This window comes from Chlamydotis macqueenii, chromosome Z, assembly GCF_036417535.1.
Source record: "Chlamydotis macqueenii isolate bChlMac1 chromosome Z, bChlMac1.mat, whole genome shotgun sequence".
NCBI classification, from domain to species: domain Eukaryota; kingdom Metazoa; phylum Chordata; class Aves; order Otidiformes; family Otididae; genus Chlamydotis; species Chlamydotis macqueenii.
Genome location: NC_141593.1, coordinates 48,759,861 through 48,783,852, shown reverse-complemented (window position 1 = coordinate 48,783,852; position 23,992 = coordinate 48,759,861). Strand labels below are relative to the sequence as shown.

Sequence of the window (23,992 nt, the reverse complement as noted above, 5' to 3'; positions counted from 1 at the left end):
TGTGGACAGTGTAAGAACCATCAATCCCAAACCGGAGTGCACTTGAAAGAGTGGGGGCCTGTCTGCTGTATGTCAGCTGCTCTGAGGCACAGCTGGCAAGCGACTGGTCCCTTCTGGAGGGGAACTGACTCATTTGCACTCTCTGCCCTGGACAGTTGCCACAGGCCAGGAAAAGGGATCAGAAGACCAGTTTTGGAGCCCCTCAATATCCCTGATTTACACAGCAACATTCTCCAGGGATACCAAGGTCTGCACTGGTCACTGATAGACGCGGTTTTCAAACCTGCATGGTGCTTTCTTCAGCAGTTGTGTATGTATATGGAAAAACTGGTTTGGATGCTCAGTTGATCTTTCAAATTGTATGAATTATTTGTGCTTCTACAGTTGATTTTCTTCCCTTTGTTTGCCAAAGGAAGCATGATACACACTACTTGGACAGCTGTTTTAACATCTGGGAGTTGTCAGCCTCTGTCTCAGCACTGTCAGAAGATAATCAGGTGCTGTTGTCATAGTAAATATGAATCTAATACAATCACAGATAGCCAGAAAGTCTTTTCCAAAAATCAGTAACAATAGCCATTTGTTCTTGCAGGTATCCTCTGATGAGGACACCTGAAGATGTACCAGTATCAAAAGGAATGCAATGACTTGCAATTCATAACTTGACCGGCTTCCAGTACCATTTTTGGACCTTCTGTGCCATTACCTGATGCTAGAGAAGCACCTTAGGGTTATTTTAGCAATGTTTTCAAAGATCTGCTGCTTGAGAGGAACTGGATTAGATTTAAGGACTGATTAGGAGCAGAGTAAATAAAAAAGACACTCTGAGGGGAGCAAAATGATTCCACATCAAATGATTTGCCTTGTTGATGTTATCACTGAACACTGACTGAGACAGCAGTACATTATCCAGATAATGTTAACGTAATTAATCATAGGAAAGGTAGAGCTTCTGTGACCAGTTACAGTCCTGCTGTTCCTGTGAAACAGTGGGGGAAGGAGGAGAGTGTTGTACTCAGATATTCACAGTGATCAGGTTGGATACCTCCCACTGGTGTTCCTGTTTGTGTTCCTTATTTTCAGGAAACATCAGGTTTTGCATGATGGACTTGTTTAGAGCTGCTCTAAGTCTGGTCATTTCAGTCATCCAGTGCCGAGTGCTTCTGGTGGAGTGGAAGAAAATGGGAGAAATGTCCCAGAGTATGCACAGAATGAGATATTCACTACTTCTCCTTCAGGAAACAGTCCAGGTTAATGAACTGTGGACGATGCAAGAAACCTTAGACAACATCAGAGGGGCTTCCAACCACCCTTCTTTTCTCCTATGGCAGGGATCAGGGCTGGTGCTAGGCAGATGCTGCTGCAGTCTACAATGGGTGGTGGTACAGTTTCTCAGGGATCAGGGAAACCAAAAGGTAGAGGAGAGATTCCTTTGCTGGCTGATTTAGTGCGATTATACAGACATTAAAAAAACACAGAAGAGAATGTAGGTAGGAAAACAATTTCCACCATTGTCAAGATTTTTGTAGCTGAAACATCTTGTGCTCTCACTGACAGTAGGAAGTGAAAAGCATCATCTCAGTCCAGCTGGTCCCTCATAAACAGGAATTGTCTTAAAAGAGAGAGACTTCCTGATTGGACCCTGTGTCTACCTTTTGGTTATGGTACTTGTAAAAACAGTGGCAGTGTTTTTGCAGTGTTTTCAAACTCTTCTCCTATATGTTTTTGAAGAATAAAACTGGTGTTTGAAAAGTAAAACTGTTCTTTTCTTTTTAATACAGTGTCTAAGACTCACGGCTTTGGGACAAATCACCACTGATCACAGGGCATGAAACTGTAAGAGCTGCTGCAAATGAGATTTTCTGTTTCATGGAAGAGGCTGAGCAGACTCCCGGCGCCAGCAAGGCACCAGGCAGGACTATGAAAGAGCAGGGGGAAAAGCAATCCACAAAATCAAAAAGAGACAGAGTAAATTGAAGTGGCAGCAGCTGAGGGCATTCATGCAGATAACATAAAATGTAACAGGAGATTAATCTAACTTTCTCTCTCTACTCATAACCACTAATGCCTGATGCTCATAACTTAAAACAATCTGTAACTCCTGGAGGTGGCAAAGCACCACATTACTTTCTTGTCTTAGTAACTGGCAGCCTCATTTGCTGTATTACTAACTGCAAGAAATTACCCCAAGGATCTGCTGCAAACTTCTGCATTCACAGCGTAAAACCTTCATTCTTACTGAGATAACATAGGCACGATAAAGAATGACAAGGAGGTGAAACAACTGAAAATAAGTCATGATAGTAGAGCCCTAAGCAGCAAGTAAATGTTGTGGTTTTTAAAGAAGCAAGCAGAGGACCTCAGCAAAAGAAGACAGATAGAAATGCCGTTTTGTTATATGGAGGTAAAGATAACTTAATTTTTATTGTGCACTATTTGATACATTGTGTTTCTGGCAGCAGAAAACCGCCAGAAACATCACGTGAATGTTAATCATAGGAACTGATAGTTCCTCACATTCATAATCCCCTTGTTCCTCTTTCAAACACTTTCTGCACGTCAGCTTTCAGTTCTTCCACACTTTCTGCTAAAACTGTTTAGAGCAAAATGCAGATTCTTGATCCAAATCCAGTGGTGTTATTTTGGAGAGACCTGTAAGGAAATAATGATTTGCAGCTCTTTAGAGTTATTTGGGCATGGAAAAAAATCAGAAATGATTAAGCACTTCTCCTGTGCAAGGGGATGCCTTGAATTTCCAGGTGTAAAAAGAGTTTATGGGAGAAGCAAATAATCTGACTGGCCTTGAGAGGTCTGAACATTTCATGTCAAGATTTGACTTTTGTGCAGAACCATGCCTTATCTGCTTTGACAAAGTACTTTGAAAGTGATACTACCTCAGAGTGCTGGCTGGGGTGGAGGGAGATCAGCCAACTCAGAGCTTATTGCAGCTTTGGTCTCAAGCTGAAAGTGTCCTGCTGTTGGTGCTCCTAGCTGTTTCTCTGAGTGACTGGTACTTTCTGTGCCATGTGGAGCCTGAACTCCAGGACTGCAGTAGCTTTGGACCAATACGAGAGTAATGAGCTGAGTGGGGTTTTCAAAGTAAGCATTTTAGGATCTGTCTCTGCATGGTGTCGCCCTCTTCTCACAGCAGTGGGACTGCAGTGCAGTAAACCAGAGGTGAGTGCAAGGTGGATGTGGGTGGGTAGAGGAGAGACCCTACAGCCTCTGTCTCACTGCAGAGTGGAACAAGAGGTAAACCTGCTGCTTACTAGGACTGGGGACTTAATGATGTTTTCTTGAAAACAAAAGATCTGGTGCTGGGAGGAGCCGGGACTATGGAGCTACAAACTTTTCAGTGCCATCAGGCCCCAAATGTCTTCCCCTCTTGGAGGTAATACTGCAGGCAGGGAGAAAGAAGGGTCAGGAAGCTGTGCTGGTTACGCTTATAACTGTGTTGCTGTCAGTTTTCCAGAGCAATGGCTTCTGACCATGTCTTACTTTAACATGGGCTGCAGATTGAGCTGTGTTTCTGAAACACTGGCCAGGTTTGATAGTAACTAAACATTACCTTAGGACCTGAATTTTTTTAAGTCTGTAAGTCCAAACTTGCAGCTTCTACTGAGGCATTTATTTTTTAAAGACATTCCTACAGCAGTGCAAGCTGAATGAGATGCTGGTCACTGCTTTATTAAGTACTGCTGGATACAGTTAGGCATGGCCACCAGCTATGTAATATTAAGGAGGTCCTAGTCAAAGCATAAGCATGAAGGGGAGGAGTTACATTTAGGAAACTGTCTTGACTTAGAGGAACTCGTTCCTTTGTGACTTTTTAATGCATGATTTCCTAGCCTTAATTACAAGATTGCTTTCAAATGAAAAACACAGTTTAAAGAAAAAAGTCAGGGCTATGGAGACTGTAAACAGAGAAGCACAGTGCTCTTTAAAAAAAAAGGAATTCAGGCGTATATCTATTGCCTAAGGAAGAAACTCATCCTATCTTCAGAGACGGACGTAAAACTATTACCAAAACCAGGTCGGATTATATAGAGCTATTTACGTGGATCACATTGTCTTTATAGAAATAAAATGCCCTTCCAGTTTAGATCTAAATACCTTAAATGTAGTTCTCAGATGAATTACCTAAGCCTTCAGTTTCAATGGGCAGAACCTGAGCTTGTACAAAAGCTCTAATTGAAATTATAGTATATGTTTAACTTCAGTTTGGTCACTGAACAAGTGGGAGATGGATATCCCTTCTTACTATATTGTGCACTATACTGGGTGCAATTGCGTTACTTGGTAGGGCAGGAAAGTGCATGAAATCCCCATTTATAGTGTGAGACAAATCTGTGCATAATTGCATAAGATTTCAGAACCAGAAAGAACAATTTTTTTCGTATATCTGAGCTATGTCACACAAGCTTTATGATTTTATCCAGGGAATAGTACACTCAGATCATTAATTTCAGATCTGTAACACATCTGGACTTCTTGGCATTTCTGTATATCTCTTCCTCAAATAATGAACTCCAGCTGTCTACTTAGATGGATTCATGATAAAAGTATTTTTAAAGAGAGAAATAAAAAGTAAGTCAATCATGAGTGCAGCCAGACACAATTCCCATGAGGCATGATTAAGCTATACTAGGAAGGGTAAATTTAGGACACAGCTGCTGCTGTATACTCATGGTATGAAAATGTTTTAGGAGCTACACTCTAGAGATTTTAAATGCCAGGAGGGACCTCCAGGACCCTATAGTGAAACAAGCCTTGTTCATATAGTTGACTTGTGTTGGACCATGGTCACACTGTTGCATTTACAGATGTCATGGGACTTTAATACTTTTGATCCAAGTGGCTGAGCAGATTTCTGTTGCTATGAGTGGTTAAGTTTTTAAACAGAAATAGAGGCATCTTTGCTCTGGTTCCCAGACTTCTCCTTTCTTTAGAATTGCATATGAGTTTGTAGAATGGGAGGATTCAGCTTTTGAAAGATTGTGGTGCCTTGCTTCGCACATATACATGCTACTGAAAATTGAGCTTTGGTAATACCTTATTGCCCCAAAAAGGGATGCTCTTCTGGAGAATGACAGGACCAGACATACTTCTGGGCAAGGAGTAGCTAGTTACTGATGTGAATGCAAGCCCCGAAGAAAGCTGAATGACAGCGGGGGCAAATGTAGTGACTCAGCCTGCCCAACTGGAACATTTCTTGGCACAGAAAGGGACTGGCTTACTGCGGAAAGGAATGCTTTACCTATAACCCTGCGCTGTAGAGGAGCAGCAGGGTCCTGGTACTCAAAAGTGCTGACCAGCCTGCTGCTGATTTCTAGGCCATGCTTTGTCACTTGCTTTTTGCAGAAAAGCAACTGGCTTGTTTTTAATGTGTATTAGAACAGGAGTCATTAAGCGACATAAAAATACGAGTCCACTGTGTGAGGAAGTTGCATGCGTGGAGTAAGAGAGTCTCTGCTCAGGGCAGCTTTTGAACAGAGAATGCAGAGGACATACCAAGGAAACAATGAGCCACTTCATATAAAAAAAAGCAAGTTCCTTGTGATTATTTAGGCTGAGAGGTGCTTCATTTATTGTAAATCTAAGTTGAGGTCAAGGGAGAGTGGCCTTAAATAAGAAGAATCAGGATATGATTTCCACATTTCTTTGCAAATATACCAGACCTCAAAAGCTAGTTATTTTCTTCCTAGTATATTAGACCAGCTTTCCTTCCAACAAAGACACTCCAAACAGCAGCTGTGAGATTTTCCTGTATTATTACAGTTAATAGTTAAAGCTGTCATCAGAAGGCAGAGAAAAAGAAGAGGTACAGCATGTTAGGTGCTAGTGGTTTTGTACTAGCAAAGGCTGGGAGTGTTCATCCAGATCTAGGTAGATGTGGATGCATGTTTGTTTTTAAAAACCCAAACCAAAAGAATATAATGCAGACTTTTAAAGTGCATTTCCGAGTATTTCTGCTCCCACGTGCATGAAGACAGGTGACACTGGCTTTTCTGCAGACCAGCAATGGACCTTTCTACTTCAAGGTCAAATTACTTGCATCTTTCTCAAACTATATGCTTTAGAAGATTTGTTTATTCCTGTAACCTGGCAGTAACTGTGCATTGCCCCTCACCCTCTCCTGATACATAATGTTCACATAGCTATGCTGTGATAAGTAGAAACTAATCTGTTAATACAGCACCAAAATCTGTAATAATACATAACTATTCATAGCTTTTCTTGGTATAAATCTTACCTTCTCTGACAGGGGACTGTATCAGTAGAAACTGGTCTGATTACAGCTAGTGAACTGGGCAGAGGCAAGTCCATCCTTTTACTAATTCCAAACAGCTTTTGTCATGTATTACACAAAGCAAGATTATATGAAGACTGGTCCAAGATGCCTTGTGTCTCCTTCCTACACATAAAGTTTCTCTTAAAATTGTATCTGCCTCTGTGGAGTCCTAGGTATATATTCAGAGAGAAGTTTTGTTAGTTTTTCGGAAACTCCTACGTGACTCAGAGGAAAGAGTCCTGTTGACTTTACTAAGATGTCCAAGTTATTTGGAGGCTTTCAGAAACTCTTGCCTATGGGAATTTTTGCCCTTGCTGTTGCATAGCCCCTCCTTCTCCACAGCTAGGTCTGAGGTTTTAATTGTCGAAATAAGATAATGAGGTTGTCTGAGTAAATGGTCTTTTGTCCTATTCATGATATATTGTGTGCAAGGCTTTCATTATAAAATGGTAAGGTGCTCCTTCCATCAGCAAATATTGTCAAATTTTTTGTTTATTTCTACTATCTGGAATGTATACTTTATTTATTATTTGTATGTAAATATAGACCTAAGCTCAGGAGATTATAATTAAACAAGTTCTGAGTTTTTCTGCGGTGTTCACACTTTATTTTGTAAACCAGAACAGGTTTATTTCCAGTACTTCGCTATGTTATCAGGGAATAACACTTTCTCCAGTTCACAGTTGAGAAACTGAGGTCCCATGAGATCAAAGTAAAGGGAACGTCCTATGAAAACAGACAATGTAACAATGCCAGTCTGGCCCATATTCCCAAAATTATAATCTGTTCCATAGTTTTCAGCACATGTTAAAAATGGTCCAGCGATATATTTTGACTGTAGATCCTTGAGTTGCTCTTGGGGTAGAGAGAAGAGCACGAGAAGGGTGCAGGCGGGGAAGAGATGTATAACAGCAGGGAGGGCAGGTGGTGCGTAAGAAGAATGATGAATATTCTCCAGCTAGAAACACTGAGATCTTCAAAAGCTCTCTGTGCACACGACTTCATCCAAAGAGCTGTTGAAGGGACTTTATGACAGACTCAATGAATTCAGAGCCAGGGCTGAGTGCTATGCAAGTATCCCACTTGTGCCTCTGCACTGGTGGTGTTGGCTTTGTGCTTTGCCTACCCAGACCTCTACATTGTGTATTGATTCTGTGTCCCCTCAATCCTTGCAGTTACCAGGTTATCTGATATTTCCAGACGTTTTTTGTATCCTTCATGAAAGCTCTTTTCATACATGCAAGCAGTAAAGCCCAGATAGACATTTACTCCTGACATTGCTGAAATGCAAAACTATAGTAACAAAAAAAAGTCAGTCCTCAAACAGGCTCTGAACAACTCTTGAGAAGCATCATACGTTGTGCACAGAGCAGAGAAAATCAACTTACCTATTAGTGGGACTGAGTCAGAAGTTTCAGGCATGATCTCCGCCACAAGCAGCATGAATACGGTCAGGGAAAGCAGGACAGTGATACCTGCAGGGAGTGAACATGGAGGGGAAGTATGAGGAACATGAACTCTGTAGCGGCTCTTCTGATGTCTTTGCTGTTAAATATAACCTTGTCCTGATCTATGGCTGAGCCAAACCCATGACTTCATATCTGTCAGTGCAGACAAGTATTTGCACAAAAATTAGAGCATTTTTGGATGCAACTTTAGCTGCTGTATTTTCACTTTTGTCAATTACACCCAAACCCTTGCTCACCTTAAAGTAATGGAGAAATCTTTCCTGCTGAGTGAAATGAAGCTTGCAGAACTGGTAAACTACATTGCTTTTCCAAAACACAGTGCAAACGATAATGATAAGATGATAAGATGATAACAGGGCTGGAGCACATCTCCTATGAGGACAGGCTGAGAGAGTTGGGGCTGTTCAGCCTGGACAAGAGGAGGCTCTGGGTAGACCTTACAGCGGTCTTCCAGTACCTCAAGGGGACCTACAGAAAAGATGGGGAGAGACTGTTCAGTAGGGTCTGTTGTGATAAAATGAGGTGTAATGGTTTTAAAATAGAGGGAGGTAGATTTAGAATGGATATTAGGAAAAAATTTTTTACAATGAGGGTTGTAGAGCACTGGACCGGGTTGCCCAGAGAGGTGGTGGATGCCCCATCCCTGGAAACATTCAAGGCCAGGTTGGATGAAGCTCTGAGCAACCTGATCTAGTTGGGGATGTCCCTGCTCATTGCAGGGGGGTTGGACTAGATGACCTTTGAAAGTCCCTTCCAACCCTAACCATTCTATGATTCTATGAAACAAAGCCCAGATGGTTATTAAGGGCTACGAGAAACTTGCACAGACCTAACTCTAGTTTTTCGCTATTGCGTATTATATAACACCCTCCAAAGAGCTGCAGCCTGATTTAAAAGTAGTTCTATGTTTAGTCTATCTGGAAAGACTATTGCTAAGCTTAACTGCCCTGGTGCTGAGAAATCACAAGGTCAATGCATGCACACTGTTTCCTATTTTCGTGTTAGCATTGTACTTCAACTTAACTATTTTCCTTATCTCCATCCTATTTTTCACAAACAGCAATTGTATTCCCCATAACCTGTGTTTTACTTCTTATAAGACAGGCTGCTCAGATTTTTCCACTAACAGTAAGAGCACTTCAAATGATTTTAAGGTCTCTGTCTTGATCAGAATTGTGCACAAATAACTCTTACTGTCTCACTCGGACAACTCTTCTCTATTTCCAGCTCTCCCCTTTCTTCTCTTGGAAGCACCCCTCCTGTCTTTATTGACAGACACAACAGTGAATCTCATTTAGCCCTTCCCTGGCAACTGCTTTGCATTCATGGGGGACTCATGGCTTGGTGGTTTGGGAGCTGAACTTAGAAAGTGAAACTCCAGTGCCCAGCTGCTGCTGCTCACAACCCTTCACTTTCTGTGTCTTAGTATGTCCTATTCAAAAAACAGAGTTAATCAGGTGTGAAATGCACTGAGATGTACTAAAGGACAGAACAACAGGGACAACAGAGTACTATCACTGCTGCCTGTGCCAGTGGCAAGTTCTGCCTCATCCTAGGGTAAAATCAAAAGATTTTAGAAGTGTTTAGCACAGGACATGTGAATTCCATACAGAAAGTTATTACCCTGGTTTCTGCAACCAAACCAGTGCTTCTATTGCTCCTTCAGGAAAATCTTTATTCATCAAGCACCATGCGGCACTTATTTTCCACTTTATAGGAAGTACTTAATAATTTAATTAATTATTTTCTATTTACCTAATAAAATCTTCTCCCCTGAATCAGCTGGCAGAAGGAAGACAAGCAGTGCCAAGCCAGATATGAGAACACAGGGAATGAGCAGGTTCAAGCCATAGTAGAGGGTGCGTCGGTGCATGGTGATGGTATACGTCACGTCTGGGTATGGTTCTTTACAGCATTCATAATACATCTCATTCCTCTTTCCTGGGACACCTACAGAGAGGGATATCAGAGCATTGGGAAGAGATGCTTGACTCCCGGGTATTCCCTTCAAATGCGCCAAGAATTGATAGTTTGTGAGCCAATGTGTCGCACCTCTGCCACACATTGTGTGTTGAAGAGTGCTTTGAAGTGCCCTATAAGGGAGAAATGAAAACTCCAGATCAGTTACCAGGCAAAAGACATTTTCTGACACTTATGGCCAATGATGCAAACATTGATGAATAGACTAAAGGAGACAATGTGCCTCATTTCAATGTTGTTTGAAAGGTGAAATACATCACTACAGGGTTAAATAAGCCAAGGTAATTCTTAGTGTGTCAGTGTCTTCAACAACATCCGAGGCAACAGGGCAAGGTATCTGCTCTTCTTAGTCTGCCTTCTGTGTTTTCTAGGGTTTATTTTCATGTCTTCTGAGTCATTAGAACCTGGTTTAGTCAAGAAAGCTCATCTTGGCCAGATCAAAATAGTTCTGAGCATCTCAAGCTCAACAAGGAAAGATTTCAAAGCAATGGCCAAAGATTAACTCAGTGAAACATGCATTCTGCCTTCCTGTATCCAGGGAATTATGGCAAACAGCTGATGTCGTGTTCACTAGCCCAGGCAGCAGATTTTCTGTCTGAGAAGTGCCACTGATTCTTATTTTTCTGTCACTCCCTTATAAATATTTGCTTTGTTTTGTCAGAAAAAAAAACCAAACAGGATATGGCTTAATTTTCAAAAGAGGTGTCAAGTTAAGAGACATAGTTGTCCAATATAGCTGTACTGCAGGGTTGGCCATAGTGATCTAACTGTGGTAGATTGTTTGAGATGCTGTGTGGCGGGGACTGCAGCAGCACAGAAAATGTCAGGGGAGCTGGAAGAACTCCTGCACCTTGTATATTTCATGCCACCATAGCTCACCTCTTTTTCGTTTCTGTGTACATGACAGAGGATGTGACAATATGTACATTTTGGCAGGGGCATGGCAAAGCCTCCATAACTGTATGGACACAGCTTGCTTGAGATGTTACTTAATGCTTTTGCTGTATGAGCTAGATAAAGGTCTATTTTGTCCACCTCTGGTCAGGGTTGAAGGCAGATAAACTACAGGTATGCAAAGTTACTAGACAGCAATAACCACTATAAAGGAGCACTGGAAAGTCAGGAGTGCTCTGAAATGCATGAACTTTTGGAGGAATTTCCTACAAAGTCCTTTAGCTTCTCATGAAACTGAATACCAATTATGTTTCTTGTATTATTTCTCAGATGCCCTGAATCGTAAAACTACTGCATGCAGTTGGTCAGTGATAGTTAATTCCTTGTCTACATATCCAGACTAGAAGATGAAATGTCCCTTCTGCAAGTATTCCTTAGGGTAGTCGAAGCTCTATCAATTTTCATAGCATTGCTTCTGACTTGCATCGAGATAAATGAGTTCAAAATAACTCCCTAGGAACTCACTCTGAGTAAGTAGGTCTGGGCATAGATTCCTTGTTTAAAAATACAGATATCTTCCAAAGCACAGAAGGGAAGAGAGACATACTGAATTGCAGTTATTATGAAGTGGTAGACATTTTAATGGCTTTCTGGAGGAGAGAGATTCAGCTCTGTAAAAGATCATTGCAGTTTAGCTGCAATACTGTTTTTTTACACAAATCAACTTTTGACTGACATGTTATAGTAGATGTGACAGTAGTGTTCCACGCACCTACATGAGATACATCCAAGTTTAGTACTGACAAACTGCTCAGATGTAGCAGGACCAGTAGATTTCATTTATGTACTCAGCTGCAGACAATTGCTTTAGAACACAGTGTTTTCAGACACAGTTCAGTGAATGTGGCTGGAAGGTGGTCTCTGATCTGTGATTTTTTTTTCTTTTTTTTTTTGCTGCCTCTTACAGACAAACTTTTTAATAACTATATTTCACATCTCAGTGAAATTGATCATTTCTATGTATTTGGGTTTGCCTTTGTAAATTAGACTACTGAAAATTTTTAGGCTAGATGATTTACCCACTAAATCCCACTCTCCATTTGAGATGTAATTGGAAATATCAGCCTCGAGCATCTGCAGATCAATCAACCAGCCACTGTGAGTCCAGGAGCCAAACTTCAAATCACACTTCTGCACATCAAAGGGGAACCAGCGAACATCAATGTAACATGTGCTCTTCAAAATGCCTGTGGATATAAATTAATCAGAATCAAGCATGTGCAGGGTGTAATTCATCTCTATCCTTATCTGTCCGATCGATTGTGAGTAACTTTCTTCTCCAAAAGTCTATGTGATGTAGTTATCGTGTTACCAAACAATAACCTCCCTTCATGGAGAAGCAGTGAATATCCCTCTCTTTCACTGTATTCTTGAGATAGGTTGCCCAGGACACTCTGGCCACCCAGGAGCAGCCCAGCCTGTCTCCTAGTGCTGGTTGGCTCTGGCAGATCACAGGCAGTGCTGCAGGGCCTGACAGAAGCGTAGCATATGTGCATGTCCACACACTGTGGTTGGAAGTACTGTGACAAGCTCTTTGAAAGGAGTTCCTTCTCAGGCCCTGCAGTAGACCCACAGTCCCTTAAAAACACATTGTTATGCTAAACCTTGCTTGGTGCTGGCCTTTACCTTTTGTATGTTAATCTGGGCCTTGAATTTTACTCTGTGTCGTAGTTCAGCCCCAATCAGGACCAGACTACGCAGTCTCTCTCTCACTCCCCCCACCCTCCGAGAGAACAGGGAGAGAAAATATAAGGAAAAACGGCTCGAGGTTTGAGATAAGGACAGGGAGAAATCCTTAAAGTTACCATTACGGGCAAAACAGACTCGACTTGGGGAAAACTATTCATTTATTACTACAAACAGCAGGATAATGAGACAGAGAACAAGATAACCTCCCTCCACCGCTCCCTCTTCCCAAGCTTAACATTATCTCTACTACCTTCCCCCCCCGAGCGGCACATGGGGGAAGAGGGAATGGGGGTTGCGGTCAGTTCATCACACGTTGTTTCATGCCACTGCTTCATGGTTGGGGGAAGAACTCCTCACATTCCTCCCCTGCTCTGTTGCGGGGTCCCACCCATGTGCTACAGTCCTTCGTGAAACTGCTCCGGCGTGGGTCATCTCTTCCATGGAGTACAGTCTCTCCAGGACGGCTGTCCCAGCAGGCCCTTCACAGACCACAGCTGCCTTCAGGCATCCACCTCCTCCGGTACGGGGTCCTTCACGGGCTCCAAGTGGATCTCTGCTCCTCCGTGGACCTCCATGGGCTGCAGGGGGACAACCTGCTCCACCATGGTTGTCACCACAGGCTGCAAGGGAATCTTGGCCAGGAGCCGCATTACTCCTCCCCCTCCTTCTGAACTGACCTTGGCGTCTGCAGCCTTTCCTCACAACGGGCTGGTAGATGTCTCTCAGGATCTTTTTACATCTTATTCACTTCTCATCTCCTCTCCACTTCTTGCAGCCGGGCTGGACCGAGTCGGGCCCAGTCGGCTGCCTGGCGAGAGGCCAGAGGGTGAGGCCTGCAAGGCCCATGAGGCCTGCGCCTCCCCCTCTGCGCCTCTGCCCCCGCTCAGCTTCTTCACATCTTCTCTTCTCTTTTTTTTTTCTGTTTTCCACTTCTTAAATACATTATCGCAGAGGCGTTATCACAGAACATTCTGCTACCAATCGGCTTGGCCTTGGCCAGCAGCAGGTCCGCCCTAGGCCCGGCTGAGTCCGCTGAACAAAGGGGAACAACTTCTAGCAGTTTCCTACAGAAGCTACCACCTTAGGCCCCCCATCACTAAACAAAACCACAACACTCTGGATGTGTCTAGTCCACTATCATTATTTCATGTGACATTTTAAGCAGTTTAGGAGATTAATAATTGTATATTGTTGCAATCTAGTTATTTCTTTTTTTTTTCTGTTATTCAGCTAAGAGAACAGAAAAAAATCCTAGTGGATGCTCCAGACTTTCTTCTTGGGGCCACAGCTGTGTCTGTGGGACTTCCCCAGCCGTCGAGCAGCATGGAGGGCTTGGAGAGTGAGGAAGATGATCTGCACAGCCTGCATCGCTATCAGCTGGTGACAAAGCACAGAGGTCATCCCTGCAAACCCTCACACCCATGAGCCTGTGGCTTTGCAGCCTTCACTTTCCCTCACCTGGCTGTGTTCACTGTGTTCTGACCAGCTCAAAGGCATCTGTAAAGGATAGGCAGCCCCTGCTTCACTGAAAAATTATCTCTAATGCTGCACTTAGCCTACCTGTTTGCAGTAATTGTTTCTGTGTGCTCCCTAAAACACCAGCTAATGTGAATCCCAGCTTTGAGTCACCTAACTGTGCAGAGTTTGATGTTTTGTCATACATGCTTGAGCAATGCCTTTTGAAGATAAAATCCCCAAAACAAGGATCCTTGATTATTGTCTTTGCCTGCTGCTGCGAAGGCTGAGGGACATTGTGACATAAGCATGTGTGCAAGACAATGTCCTTGCACAAATATTGCTGCTCTAGGTTGGCTGTATTCCCTTCATTTGTCCCTTTACATTCTGGGAGGTCTGACTCCCACCATCATGTCATTTTTCGGTGGCCTTCATAGAGGCTTTTCTCCCAGTTTCTCCTAAATCTTGGTTCTCCTCCTTTCCTTAACAGTAGACAGCTGTCCCCTTCTTCTTGTTTCTCTCTACTCTTCCACCTACCTTGTTTCTCTGAGTACAGCCTGCTCTCAGAGTCATGGGAAATAAAACTTTCATGAAGCTTTGGAAAAAACATCTTTTCTACTTTTCCATGTTTTTGAGTGTCTTGATTAATCTAGCTGCTTCTGTGAGCCCTTGTTGCAAGTCAATAGGCTGATTATCAACTTTTTCTTTCTAAAATTTTGCAAAGTAGTTTGGCAGCAGTTAAATCCCTGTAACAAATTATTTCCTGTGCTTCACACAACAGATTTCCTTTATTACTTTTTCTCTCTTGGATTTTTTTCCTTGGATTCTTAAGTAACTAATTCTTCACCATGGAGTTTGTAGCTCACTAAGAGATGAGCAGGGCACCAGATCTGCCTGTATAGTCACCTCCTGCATCACCTCCCTACCTGAAAGGATGGAGAAGTCCCTGCTTTGGTACATGCCATTTTTATTCCTGTCTCATATTGCTCCCTGGAGAGCAACCTTACCTATGGGTCTGTCCCAGTGAAACCACAGGGATGCTTTAAGGGGTCTCAGAGGTAGGGATCAATAGAGGACCAGCCATCAAGGAAGACCCACTTGTTCCCTGGTGGGGCCTGTGAACATGCTTGAGGTCAGTCTGCCAGTAGCTGTGACAGAAATCTGGGGCATTTCTTGTCCACCACAGTGAGTGACTGTGGGGATAGCCTGTGTATTTGCTGGTAGGTCCTGGCTGCAGGGCCCTACAGGTGCTGAGTGGACAATACACATGGAAAGCAAGCTGAGACTCAGGTCTGACTGACCAAGTGCAGATTCAGTTTGCCTTTCACCTGGAGTTGAGGTTCAGGCCTTTCACCTGGAGTTCACCTTCAGCCTGGCAGGGAGGACTTCACTGCAGAGGGAGTGATGCTCTCAAGGTCTCTTGTGGTCACACGCCTCTCCACTCTCAAGAAAGAGCTAATTGACTTGCACATGAAACGTGATGTGAGGGTGCACACCACCTTGCTTTAGATGACACCTCAGTGGAGCCTCTGAATTTTCTAAGCAAACTGCTCAGGAGAGTGATTTATCAATTTGTGAAGTGGAAATGCACCACTTCTAATGGACCTAAATTATTTCAGTGGGTTTGTCCCATAATTACACAACTTGCAAAATTTTCACAGATTGCTTCTAAACATCTTGGTTTCATTAATGAAGGAAAACTGCTTGTAGTTATTCAAAGCTACACATTGACTTAAAGAAAACAAATTATTTCTGTGCCTTACCTGGCGGAATATATTGGCAGGATCCAGAGTAATTCACGAGCACATTTGTGTGAAATGTCGCATCAAATCTCTCATCCGCACTATAAAATAGTATAAACAAAACAAAACAAAGAAAAAACAAGCTGATGTTTGAGTTAAGATATAGTAACTGTCAACAAGAAAGAATCTTTTGGCTGAATGTAATGCACAGAATGTCTGAATTAAAGTCCTATGCCTGGGTGAAGAGGCCACTCTTGATCAGTATCTCAGCTTCTCAAAGGCGCTATTGGCCTGCATCCAGGCATGCTGGTTGCATGCTGCAATGCACTCAAACATCTGAGAGGCAGAGCTGTTGAATGTCTCAGAGAAAAGGCAAGAGTGAAAGGAGCAAAATTATCACAGTAGCGGTATCCAAATACCAGACAGTTGGGAGGATGAGGCTTTTCTGGGGCTGCTACAAGAATGAGGCAGCTCACAGTGTAAATCAAATTATCTGTTACCAAGGTATCTGTTGTAAGAGTAATGGTGGCCTGAGGCAACAATTCTACAGTCTCTTAGGATGCAAGAGGCCAAGGGTTTGCTTCAAGCAATGGAGGAAAGCAATGGCGAGAAGTTAGTTTAGATTTGGGGCTTCTAGGAAGAGGTTAATTGAGACTCTAAGAGCAGAAACTGGGTGAAAGTGTCCAAGAAAACAGAATTTCTTTAGGATTCCAGCAATTCTGAGGGGAAAAAAAAAAGGGAGTAATGAGGTTGACAAGAACAAGAATTCTTCAAGAAAGTAGGCCTGGGGCCTTGCTCCAGAGGGTCTCTTGGCAAGAGATTAACTAGGGAGGGTTCCCCTGGCCAATGCTATGGGGCCTTGCCTGTCATGGCTATGTACAGGTCTATGTTGCATGACTTACACACCCTGTCTCACAACCAGATGTGAAAAATTCAGGCTTTCCCTTCCTCCTGTGACCTGCTCTTTTTTCATGTCTGAGTTCTTAGTCCTCAATATTGTCCCCAGCATAAAACAAAAGGGATAAAATTGAAAAGGTCAAGTGCAGAATGAATGATAACTATCAAAAGACATAAAAGGCAGCAAGAAATGTTTTTATAAATGCAAGGAAACAAGGAAAAGACAAAGGATCAAATAGATCTATTACTTGCTGTGGAAAGAGACAACAGGGTGCAGAAAGCTGCAGTGTCCTGTACCCTCTGTGCTTCACTCTTCACAAACTGTCGCTCACCACAATTAATTCTCACCCAGTGGCAGGAGTCCAGGGCAGAATAGGGGAGGAACAGTTGAATAAGTGTTGATAAGACAGATTCCAGTTGGCAGGGCTGATGAAATGGGCTCTTAAGAACTGAAGGCACTGGCCAAAATACACTCTGAAGCATTACAAATTATCTGCAAGAGCTCATGAAGAACAGGGAAGGGCTCAGTGAGCTAGGGAAAATCAAAGAGAATTCTGATTTTTTTTTTTTTTTAAGGTGGAATTATAGACACATCAGCCTAACTTCAAAGATAATGAGATTAAAACATCTGGCGCAGATTTTTCAAGAGCCAACTTCATCAAATCAATGTAATTTTCTTACTGACTAACTGAATAAGAGGACACAGGTGATATGTCTGAAATTCAGAAAGCCTTTGCCACATCATGTTCTTATAAACAAATTACAATAATGTGGACCAGGCTATATACCTCCTTTTTAGAGACTGAAAAGGAATAAAGAGAGTGAGGAGTAATGCTGAAGTAAAGAAGAAGACTTAAACAATTCAGGTCACTCCAAGCCTCCTTCAGTAGCGAGAGCTTGGAATGGAAAATGTGGATCTTGGTGAATTCTGTTGGTGAAACCAACAGAATGAAATTAAGTCTGGATGATTAGAAAGTATTACCCTTAAAACTGTTGCAGAAAGAGAGATCAGTGAAAATCAAGTCAGCAAGTCCAAAGTACAACATCTGTGGTTTGGGATTGATCAAGAAATAAGTCCAAAACTAAGATGTTATTCAACCCAAAATCCCCTCCTCCTGGAAAGCATTAAGGAAACATCCTTCTAGAGAGCCTTGACTCTACTTAACACTGCAGAAGAGCTGGCTAGAGAGCTGGATTCTGCTCTGGGGGAGGAAAAACAGATCAGAGAGCGTTCAGAGCAGAAGAGGAATGATGGAGAGATTTATAGCAGTGAAGCATGGCTGATTACCGCATCTAATGCTCTAGTTCTAGGCTCCCACTGGCTGCTACACCATCTTGCTTACCTGTTATACAGAAGAATGTCTGGTACCCAAATCTGGTCGGCTGGAAATCGCAAATTCTGCACCCCTGGGTATTCATACTGATCCCAAGTCAAGTAAACATCAACCCAGTACTGTTGGCAAATAGATACATCAGATTATATAAGCTGGTAAAAGTCTTCTAACTTTTCTTGACTATTATGGGAACAGAATGGGTTTTGCCAGTAGCAATAGTGGTAGTATGATAATAGTTTAATGCTCAGCTTTAATTATTAATAAAAGTTGGCATATATACCGAGGAATCCACAGTCCAATGGCTGAATGCTGTGACCTGTATTTTAATGCAGCGTCTGACGTCTCCATCTTGTGCCTGAAGCCAGGCATCCCAAACATTTTCTGGTGGGTTAGCAGAAACAGTGGCAGTAGGCACCTCCATATGAGGCATGCTGGTTCTAAGCTGAGATGGTTTGAATGACTTGGGTATTGTCAGTAGTCTGTGAACCATGGTCTGGGACTCCCTCTTTGGTGGAAAAAATTTAATCTGTTACAAAAATGAGGTGATTCTTTTAATAACCACCTTGCTATGAGAGGTAGGCAAGTGACCTTTATATCCTGCCTCCTCCATTCCAACACAGCTAATTCAAGAAAGGTGCAAGGATAGCTTTTGTGCTGAACCTTGTAACTTACAGCAAAGCTCTATGGGAGGGCTGCAAGGGAAACAGTTGTTCTATAACTGAAGAACACACATGCAAGGGACAGGACACGCGCAGACTCTGTCCTAACAATTCTGTAGTCCTATAGATTGGCCTGTTAGCTTTTGCAATAGAAAACAATTCATATCTGCTGCAAATCCCAGTAGACAGCTGAGGAAGAAACAGCCTGTTCAGTTACACCCATTAACATGAGATAGTGTTTGGCTCCTGAAGTCAAAGTAGAATTAGTTCCATCATTCAAGTCTCTCACAGGCTTTTCCCTCCAGAGTTGCATCTTTACTGAGCACAAGCCATTAAGGAGATGGCCATAAGAAAATCTCTTGCCATATATGGCCAGCAGCAAACCTGATGAGAAACTCCCTTCCTCAAAGCCCTCAGTGAAGATCGGTCTCTTTTATTCTGCATGACTGGTGCAGATCACTCCTCAGCTGGAGCAGGTTGCAGAAGAGGGAGGAGGAACGTTTATGGATGAGGTTTGTAAAGTGTGAGGGAAGGCAATGTTCCCACTGATGTGCCTGGCCACTGCCAGCAGCAATGCAGCATGGGGCTGCTTGTGGTGGCTGACGACCCCACACAGTCCCATACGGCTGCATTGCTTCTGTGTTTGGGCGTGAGTGCTGGGGATCTTTGTGCCCTGCCCTCCACAGGGGCATCCCTGGCTCACTGTTTCAGATGGAGGTGGAAGTTTTCCCAGAAGCCATTAGTGCAGCGTGCAGGTCTTACTGAGTGTCTGTCTTTCACAACAAGTCCCCATCACTGGACTTAGAGAGCATCTTGAGCCCCCTGAAGAGTATCTCCTTCTGCTATGGTGTGACCATAACTTTGGGCTCTTTGTTTACTAGATCTCTACATCCACTGGCCTAACAACACCGTTGGTTTCACCCTCCAAAGGCCAACAGGTCTATGCAAAGGATTAATGTAGTCTCCTGCATTTCATTTTCAAAGCTAAAAGGAGCACCAAAACACCTGCTTCTTTCACATTATGGATAAGTTAAGAGCTTGCTTTTCTGCTAAGAAATCACATTCAGCAGTTAGCTATAAGAAAGGGGCTTTTTTTTTACTGACACAGGTTACTCACCATCTGCAGCCAAGCGTTCGTGATCAACACCTGATTCTTCTCGTCCTTTAAGCAAAAAGGGGAAGGAAAATGAAGAGAAGAGAAAAACAATGAGACTTAAAATACAGTTTGATCACAGATGGAAGAGTTCCTGTTTCTTTTAGAAAACTCTGACTCTTGGGGTAAATAAACACCAACTTCATGGGGCAGATTGTGAGCTCAGTGCAAACCCACTAAACTGCATTATATTGCCCAGACAATAATGGCTCTTTTCTGTCTTTTAAACCTACACACCTCCTGAATTTATCATAACTGATCAACAACAGAAGTCAAAATAATAGATAATTGCTCTTATTCTGCTGGGGATAATCAGACTGCTTACCAAAAGCACACGTTTTTCCTCCTAGCTAGTTGGTGAAAACAAGGTGATTTCCAGTTACGCACAGCATACAGTAGTTGGAGAGATTTTATGTTGTATTTGCTGCCACTGCAAAACAATAGTGAAACAGCACTGGAAGTGGGAAACATTGCAATTGCACACTGCTCTGGCAGGCATTTACCCCCAGGGTATTCTTGGGCATGCAGGCTCTCTCTCCTGTCATGTCCTTAATGTAGAGGATGAGTTTGCATGTGCTTGCCATTGTCCTCCACGCCAAATGTCTATGTCACTACCACCTCTTCGGCTCCACTTCAGTCTATGCCACTTCTACTCTTCATTGGCACTTAATATCAAAAAATCCTGGTCTCTAAAACTACAAGGTAAACCGCAGTCCTGAAGTAGCCTGACCATTTTGGTTCACTTTGATCCTAAATTATACTGGGTTTTGGCAGTGCTTATTGGCTAACAAGGTAGTAAAGCCAAAACTGCCTTATTCACCCTGGAAAAAAAAAAAAACCAAACAACAGTTTGCTCACCTCAAGCTACATTTATGCTCTCTTTTGTTCCATCCTCCCCTCCAAAGCTACCCTCACAGTACATATGCAAAGAAGCTGCCCCAGAAGTGCCAGGAAAGATGTGAGTTGCTCAAAAGCAGACTGTATCATCTCAGACTAAGCTGCATCTCTAGGTGTGTGCTTTCTTCTATGAGGCCTCTGGGTTTAGTTCTTGTGTGTTCCATGCAGGAACCACTTCATGACTGCAGACTCTCAGCATAATGCATGAAGCAGAACTGCGTGGGAGTCATGGGGAGGGGATAAATTAAAATGCAATGTAGATCTGGGATGCCTATGGGTTTCCTGCATGTGGAGATGCCTCCTGTCAGAAGCCTTTCATGTGAGGCTCTGGATTTACAAGGAAACTCCATTTTATCTGACATAGTAAGTTTTTACTTGACAGACACCATGTCTGCAAAGGTAACATCTAGGGTTGACTTCTGTATTTCACAAAAGAGTCTGTTGCCCTTACCTGCTCCCCTGTCATACTTCTGTGATTTCCTTGTTCAAAGACAGATGCTAATGACCTTGGTAATCAGCTTTGACTCCAAGCAATTCATCAGCCATGTATTTCAGGTAGTGTTAAACTATCTGCCTCCTTTTCACAGGGCTCCTGTGCTCACCATGTTTGTCCTGCTTCTCAGATTTGTTTTGCAGTGAAAGGAAAGCTTGTCTATTAAAGTTCTTACAGGTTTATCTACTGTGTAATGATGCCCTGCATGGTCTTCCTTGTCTTGCCTTTTGGTAACAGCAGTCATCAAGAGCACAAAGTCTAACCAGGGCTTTGGGCTGCTTACGTTTCTCACAGCCTTGGGGGAAAAAGCCACTCCAGGATACTTTCATGGCCATTCAGAGTCTATTCTCATCCTTGCCTTCAGGTGCTGAGCTTTCAAAGGGTGCTTGGCTTTATGGACAGCAAAACACACACCAAAAAAATGTTATTTACATATTCAGCACTGATTTACAGATGAAGCCTTACTATCACAGGATGGAACAGAAAGTTTCCCAAACAAGGATCTGAGTTTGCCAGGAGTGCCTGGTTTACAGGAGCAGCAAAGCTCACTTTATTCTGGGCAGGCATTTGTCCAGGTGTAGCTCTCTTGCTAAAGCCCCTTCTAGAGAAAGACCTCAAGGAGCCTGGCCAGAGGAAGAGTGCATGCTGGAGCTGCCCAGGGCAGATGAGGGCTGTGAGAGTCTGGAGTCTGAATCCATCCTCTGTTAGAGTATGAGGCTTTTAAAGGCAGAAGTGTTTATGGAGATCTCCATCTTTGCAGGTGTGGTAGTTTACTGAGCCATGCAGATTTGCATCCTGTAAGGAAATAGTTTGGCTTTGGGAGTGGGCTGGTTGCCTTGCCTTTCCAGAGCTGCGGAGGAAGCTCAGCTCCTGCTGTCTTCATCATGACCTGTGGACTGTGTGCATTCCTGACATACCTGGGCACAGGAGGGACCATATTTGCCTGTTACAAAGATACTTACAGACAATCATGAGAGTGTGTGTGCCTTACTCTGTCCCAAGAGGTTACTAGCTGGTACTGCTTTGCCTCAGTAAAAGCTAATTCTTGAGCCTGGGAAGTGTTGGAGATGGTTCCCTCACTATGTCATTGGTTTGTGCAGAGGGATTTAAGGTTACTTGTGAGGATGGCTTTCCTCCCAGGAGAAAAGTTGAATATCCATCACACTGCTTTTCCTGTGCAAGGCACTGTTAGCCTTGGTGATGACCTTCCCTCGATATTTGGCAGGGTCTTAGCTCCCAGCTTTCCCTGCAGCAGAGCAACCAAAGCAGACCTGTTAAGGTGTCAGGTGAGGCTGGAGATTACTAGCCCCCAGAGATGCTTTTCCAGCATTTCCCTGGCAGTTCCCCTGGGCTGCAAATGTTCAGCTCAGACATATCAGTTTGGTTCTGTTATTCAAAAATGCTGAAAAAGCTAATGCTGTGGTCATGAGCTAGTCCTCTAAATCCTTCCTGTCTTTATCTGTGTAACCTTCTCCCCTTTCTATCTCCAGCCTGACCCCAGTTAATCCTCTGCCCTGAATATCTGCTTATTCCTACAGCCACCTTTGACCCATGGGGAGTGACAGAGTTAGTTTGTTTTGTTCCGGTGCACATGCTGTGACATGTCAATTTTTTAGTGCAGTTTTTTCCCTGTTCTCAATCTAAAGCTTACAATGTATGTAGGTCTGCCTGTCTTTTGCATCACTGCCTGTCCGTAGAGTCTCCCTTGCCAGTTCAATGTCTAGATAAAATGTAACTGCCCTTAGCCACATAACTACCTGGGTTATAGCATATGTACAAAACATCCAAAGCACTTCCAGGTTCAGTAGTCATATCATATGATAACGTATCATCTCTGTAGCAAGGCACTTATGACTGAGTGACTTACAGGTATCATTAATCCTTGCCCTCTCACAGAGCCATAGAACTGGGAGCTGAATCAACCCTTGATTTATTGCAAGACACTGATCAGAAAAGTCCCAAGTTGAACAGGTAACTCTCAGAGGTCATCAAAGGCCGTATGTACCTACTTTTAATTTCTTTCCTTTTTTTTTTTCCTTTTTACATTATTTTTGTGCCTGAATACAAAGAGGAATATGGTCAAGAGACAAGGAGTCATTGACATGGAGACTTGGAAAGTTTTGTTAGCAGAGGCATTAGTCTCCGCACATGATTTTGATCAAGTGTCAAAAGGAACTGATGAGGCTTTCAAATGTTTGCATGCTCAGTCTATGACTGCAGCAGGCATTCCTTTCCATTGCTGAAGCACCAATCTGCCCACAACCTTCAGCTGATCAACTAAAACTCAGCTTAAATGCGTTGTATGCCTGAAGATCCACAAAACCAGTTTGAGGAAAACCCAGGTTGCCTTGGCAACATTCAGTAAGCATTGCTGGACAGCCTTTATATTTCAGGGGTCTCATTAAAAAGTTGGAATAAATGTTGCCATGGTAACATCAACTTTGAAGAGATACCTGATGTTTAAGTACTTCATCTCAATACCTTTAACAAAGCACCCTCAGGAGGAAGATGGGAATCAGAAGGGATGGCCCAGAGTCAAGATGAAAGACTGGGGAGAGATATAAAAATACACTAGAATAACAAAGGATGAACAAACATCCTCCGATGCCTGCTGAGAATTTCTTTGCCCATCAGCATGGAGATGTGGCCAGGCCAGTGTTGTCAAGCCAAGGAGGATACAGTTAAGAGCTCATAGCTGAACACGTACGCCTTCCTGCTTTTTTTTATTTTGTTGCTTGGGCCTTTTCTCCTATGAATGGTTGGAAGTGATGTCTCATAAGTGTTTTTTTATCTAAGGTTGAGCCACAGTCGCATCTGTTGCCACTGGCTTCTCCTTGAGGTCATGCCTTTCTTGGTCCTTCGCCTGTCTTAGAGAAGCATGTGTCCCTTCACTGTGGGCAAGCAGCACAATCTGTGTTTGGTCTTCACACTGGGTAGTAGCATGAGGCTGCCTGGTCCCACTGCCTCTAACCACTCAC

At 43.1% G+C, this 23,992-nt stretch overlaps 1 protein-coding gene across 2 annotated transcripts in view; it reads right to left on the bottom strand.

Moving 5' to 3' along the window:
• LOC104481213 (neuronal acetylcholine receptor subunit alpha-7) overlaps positions 1–23,992 on the bottom strand; it is a 59,030-nt gene that overhangs the window by 9,623 nt on the left and 25,415 nt on the right. Inside the window, exons 3-8 of one of the 2 annotated variants that reach the window (XM_086770548.1) lie at positions 19,589–19,633; positions 17,822–17,931; positions 15,603–15,682; positions 11,715–11,882; positions 9,517–9,711; positions 7,681–7,767 (exon numbers count right to left, since the gene is read on the bottom strand). In XM_086770548.1, coding sequence (XP_086626674.1) covers positions 7,681–7,767; positions 9,517–9,711; positions 11,715–11,882; positions 15,603–15,682; positions 17,822–17,931; positions 19,589–19,633 — 685 coding nt within the window. The remainder of the gene's footprint in view (positions 1–7,680; positions 7,768–9,516; positions 9,712–11,714; positions 11,883–15,602; positions 15,683–17,821; positions 17,932–19,588; positions 19,634–23,992) is intronic. The other variant, XM_086770547.1, reaches the window with a different exon arrangement.